This window comes from Gastrolobium bilobum, unplaced genomic scaffold, assembly GCF_033153095.1.
Source record: "Gastrolobium bilobum isolate Gb01-03AN ecotype WA unplaced genomic scaffold, APGP_CSIRO_Gbil_v1 utg12951, whole genome shotgun sequence".
NCBI classification, from domain to species: domain Eukaryota; kingdom Viridiplantae; phylum Streptophyta; class Magnoliopsida; order Fabales; family Fabaceae; genus Gastrolobium; species Gastrolobium bilobum.
The window spans coordinates 13,569-18,478 of record NW_026898547.1 but is presented as its reverse complement, the minus strand read 5'-3'; the positions used below and the strand labels follow the sequence as shown (position 1 = coordinate 18,478).

At 38.2% G+C, this 4,910-nt stretch overlaps 1 protein-coding gene across 1 annotated transcript; it reads left to right on the top strand.

The window, feature by feature from the left end:
* The first annotated feature begins 862 nt into the window (after positions 1–862).
* LOC133317330 (zinc finger CCCH domain-containing protein 30-like) lies at positions 863–4,910 on the top strand. The gene is made up of 2 exons (XM_061519193.1): positions 863–1,148; positions 2,092–4,910. Exon 2 carries the CDS (start codon positions 2,103–2,105, stop codon positions 4,296–4,298), a length of 2,196 nt encoding a protein of 731 aa, XP_061375177.1. The 5' UTR covers positions 863–1,148; positions 2,092–2,102; the 3' UTR covers positions 4,299–4,910.

Here is a 4,910-nt window from a genome sequence, read left to right as displayed (position 1 = left end):
CTCCCAAAATTTTGAATAATTTACATCTTTTCTTAAAATTTCTTTATTACTTATCTCCCTAATTCAAAGATTCTTTATCCCTTACCCTCCTAATTTAGGTGTAAGTTATAAAAAAACTTTAAGTTATGAGAGTAAGTGATTTAGATGGGGTAATATTATTCTCATGTAACATGCGAGTACAGAGAGAATCCAAGTAGGACCCGCTATTTAAAAGTAAAAAAGAAAAAGAAAAAAGGAGGGGCACGATTTTCGAAGTGAGAGAAAAAAAGATAATTACCTCATGTAAAATGAGAGTAGTATTTCTCTTTAAAATTTTGGGAATGAGATAAATGATTAGGAGAAAATTTACAGGAAATTTTTTGAAGTTTTTTTTTTCTTCTAGTAATCCCACCTCATTATGTCTATAAAATAATATAATTTATACCATTTAAAATAAAAGAAAAATATATTTATAACCAAAAATATTTAATATCTTTACAACCAACCTAATCACCGTAATTCCGACGAGGGAGTCGCTTTGCTCTTTAACTTCCAACTAATAAAACTCTTTTTGTTATGGTGCCCTTTGGATTTGACAAACAATTATCACAATTGACCACTGTCCTTACTTTCCGATCATTGGAACACAAGTCAATCTGTTATTGGCGGACTCCAAGTCCTCATTTCATTCCACTTTTATTTCCGAATAAATCCACTCACACCGGTTAACCGGTTCAACCGGTCTCTCTCGTTGCAATCCGTTTCAATCCCTACTTTCCCTCCGACCGACCTATCCGGTTCCCGAAGATCCAGTCCAGAGACTTCATTTGGACTTCATTTGGCGTGTATTTCAGCACCATTTCACTCTCATTTAGCAATTGTTCTTAAATTCGCCCTAAATTTTCCTGCATTTCATTTCCATTTCAATTTCGAGACGTTACCTTTTCTCTCTCTCCAAACACTACTTTCTCTCTCTTCCTCCTTTCCAAACTCTTCTCCCATGTTCCCTCGGCATCATCGATGGAGAGTGAAGCCTTAACTCTTCTCTGTTCCAGATCTCTGTTGCTTGTTACTGTTCGACTATTCACATTTTCTCTTTTCACATTCTGATTTCGTTGCAAATTCTTTCGATTTTCCAAGATGATCTTCACCTCCTCAGCCTGTAATCGGTGAGTCTCTTTTCTGACCTGGTGAATATTTATTGCAGATATGAAAAGAAAGTCACGCTTTCAGGAATTTCATTTTTTTAGGATTTTACTTCTTATTTATTTTTTATGATCGGTTATAACTGATGTTTTGAATTTAAAAGTTTACACGATCATGCTAAATTTCACTTTCCCCCCTTAATTTTTGTTGATAATCTTTGTGTAATTCTTCTAGTCGTGTAGATCCCTGATGTTAGTAAGAGGTGTGGTATTTTCTTTTCCCCCTTAGATGAGAAAAAGTTTCACTCTCTGATCTTTTTCCTTTTCCTTTTTATTTTATTTTATTTTTGCGACTGTTTTGTTTTTATGGCTAACTTTAACATCATTCTGATTAAGATGATTCTAGATTTACCTTAGATCTGTTTTCACTTTTTTTTTTTCCTGTGGTTGTGTCATTAACTTAGGGGTGAAGTAATGCATTTATATGTTATATCCAGCCACTGATTTATTAATACTTTAATAGATGCTGTGCCGTCTTATGATTTATTGTTATTATTAAATAATTTTATTGTAATATATGGAAATGTTATATTTATAAATTTTTTGTTTACAAACTCGTACAAACTAAGGATTACCTATTACCGGTCATACTTCAATCGAGTGAGTCTATGTAGGGTCATAGTGCGTCATAGTTAGTGTAATTTGTAAAACAAGTTTGTAAACAGATTCTTTCGTGTGTATATATATATATATATATATATATATATATATATATATATATGCAGTAGCATTATATTTGCTTAACCTGTTGTTAGAATCCAAAGTCTGTAGAGGTAACAATTTCATTTTTGTCGTTTGTGTAATTGTGTTCTTTCTCTGGCAGATTTGGTTATTATTATTTTTTTCTTGAAAAGTTTATCTGTGAGCAATAGTTGTTTAATATTTTCATGATTGTGTTTTGGTCCAGTTAACTGAAGCATGTGCAGTGGTCCAAAGAAATCAAAATCTCCTTCAGATTCGTCTTCTTCATCAGCTGTTCAAGTTTCAACTAACGTTAACAATATGAAAACTCTAACTGTTAATACTGAAGATTCTTTTTCCAGTTTACTGGAACTTGCTTCTAACAATGATATTGAAGGTTTTCAGCTACTTTTAGAGAAGGAAGCTTCTTCAATTAATGAAATTGGGACCTGGTATGTTCGTCAAAATGGTTCCAAACAAATTGTTCTTGAGCACAGAACTCCTTTGATGGTTGCTGCTACATATGGTAGCATCGATGTTCTGAAGTTTATACTCTCGTGTCCCGAGGCAGATGTAAATTTCTCCTGTGGGATGAATAAAAGCACTGCCCTTCACTGTGCTGCTTCTGGTGGGTCTGTTAATGCAGTTGATGCTGTGAAGCTTCTGTTATCGGCTGGTGCTGATCTTAATTGCATTGATGCTAATGGAAATCGTCCTGTTGATGTTATTACTGTTCCTCCCAAGTTGCAAGGCATGAAAGCTAGTCTTGAGGAACTTCTTTCGGAGGGTGCTTCTGATGAATCTGTTGGTGACTTCTCTGTACCGGTTTCGGTTAGTTCTTCCAGTCCTGGTTCCCCTGCCCATTTATCTTCACTTGAAAATGGGATTCCATACTCTCCTTCGGCCTCACCACCTTCTCCTGTGGCTTCAAAGTTTGCTGATGCAGCTATTAACTCTCTATCAGAGAAGAAAGAATACCCAATTGATCCATCACTTCCTGACATTAAAAACAGCATATACGCAACAGATGAATTTCGTATGTTTTCATTCAAGGTCCGTCCTTGTTCCCGTGCATATTCTCATGATTGGACTGAGTGTCCATTTGTTCATCCTGGAGAGAATGCTCGTAGGAGAGACCCCAGAAAGTTCCACTACAGTTGTGTGCCATGCCCTGATTTTCGGAAAGGGGCTTGTAGACGCGGAGATATGTGTGAATATGCTCACGGAGTGTTTGAGTGCTGGCTACACCCAGCTCAGTATCGAACACGCCTCTGCAAAGATGGCACTAGCTGCAATAGAAGGGTGTGTTTTTTTGCTCACACTGCAGAGGAACTGCGTCCACTGTATGTGTCTACTGGATCTGCTGTCCCTTCGCCACGTTCTTCTGCCTCTGCTCATGTCATGGACATGGCTGCTGCAATGAGCCTTTTTCCTGGTTCACCTTCCTCAGTGTCTTCCATGTCTCCATCCCACTTTGCCCAGCCGATGTCTCCATCCGCCAATGGCATCTCACTCTCATCTGGTGCTTGGGCCCAGGCAAATGTGCCAGCTCTTCATTTACCAGGAAGCAATCCTCAATCTAGTCGCTTGAGGTCTTCTCTCAGTGCTCGTGACATTCCACCTGAAGACTTGAATATGTTGCCTGATTTTGATGGCCAACAGCAGCTTTTGAATGACCTGAGCTGTTTCTTACAGCCTCGTCCTGGTGCTGTTTCAGTGGGTCGATCTTGTAGGTCTAAGACACTAACACCATCAAATCTGGAAGAGCTCTTTTCTGCTGAGATTTCTTCATCTCCCCGGTATTCTGAGCCAGCAGGGGGTTCTGTTTTTTCCCCTACACACAAATCAGCTGTTATGAATCAGTTTCAACAGCTTCAAAGTATGTTATCACCTATAAATACCAATATGCTGTCTCCCAAGAATGTTGAGCATCCTCTTTTACAGGCTTCATTTGGGGTCTCTTCTCCTGGAAGGATGTCACCAAGAAGTGTTGAACCAATCTCTCCAATGAGCTCTCGTATATCTGCATTTGCCCAGCGTGAGAAACAGCAGCAACAACTGCGGAGTCTTAGTTCAAGGGATCTTGGTGTCAACAATCCCGCCTCATTTGTTGGCTCCCCTGCAAACCCTTGGTCTAAGTGGGGATCTCCTAATGGAAAAGTTGATTGGTCAGTCAATGGAGCTGAGCTAGGTCAAAAAATGCGAAGAACCTCCTCATTTGAGCTTAAAAACAATGAGGAAGAGCCTGATCTATCCTGGGTCCAATCCCTGGTGAAGGAGTCCCCACCCGAGGCGATGAAAGAGAAGTTTGCATCTTCTGGCCCTATTGCATCTGCTGATGGATTGAATTCCAATTCAGAAGTTGAATCTGTTGATCATTCTGTTTTAGGAGCTTGGCTCGAGCAAATGCAACTGGACCAGCTTGTAGTCTAATCAAATTGACCCTTTACATCTTGTTGAGATAGGTATTTAATTTCGAAAGGTACATATTCTTTTGGTGAAATTTTTTGGGGAGAGTCAGGAGGAAATGTAGTGAAAGAAAAGGAGGGTTGGCTGCAAAGTTGCCGAAGAATATTCTATTTTTTTTAAAGAAAATAATTGCCATTCATTATTTTACTACAGAGCTTCAGGAGAGGTGAACAGTCTCTCTTTGGGCTAAAATTCAATCCTGTCGAGGTTATGTATTTTTCTTCCAAAACGCCCCGTTCCAGGATTTTGCCTTTTTCCATTTTACTCCGGTTTCCTTTGAAAAAAGCCAGATGTTTTATATAGCAACAAAACCAGTAGCTTTGTTTGTTTTCAATTTCCTTCCGAAGTTTACCAAGTTAAGTATGTCAGTGATTTCCTGTTGTCTAATGCCAAAAAGGTTGAAGTGATAATCTTTTTGAAGGAATAATTAGAGGTGATCTGCGCAGTTGAATATTTACTGCAGATGGTTAAGATATAGTGAAGTTTATTATGCTTCTATGGTGTAACCTTGAATTGTACTGGTTATCTTTTCATGTTCCAATTTAAATGCAATGTTGTTTTTATTTTTATCCCCTT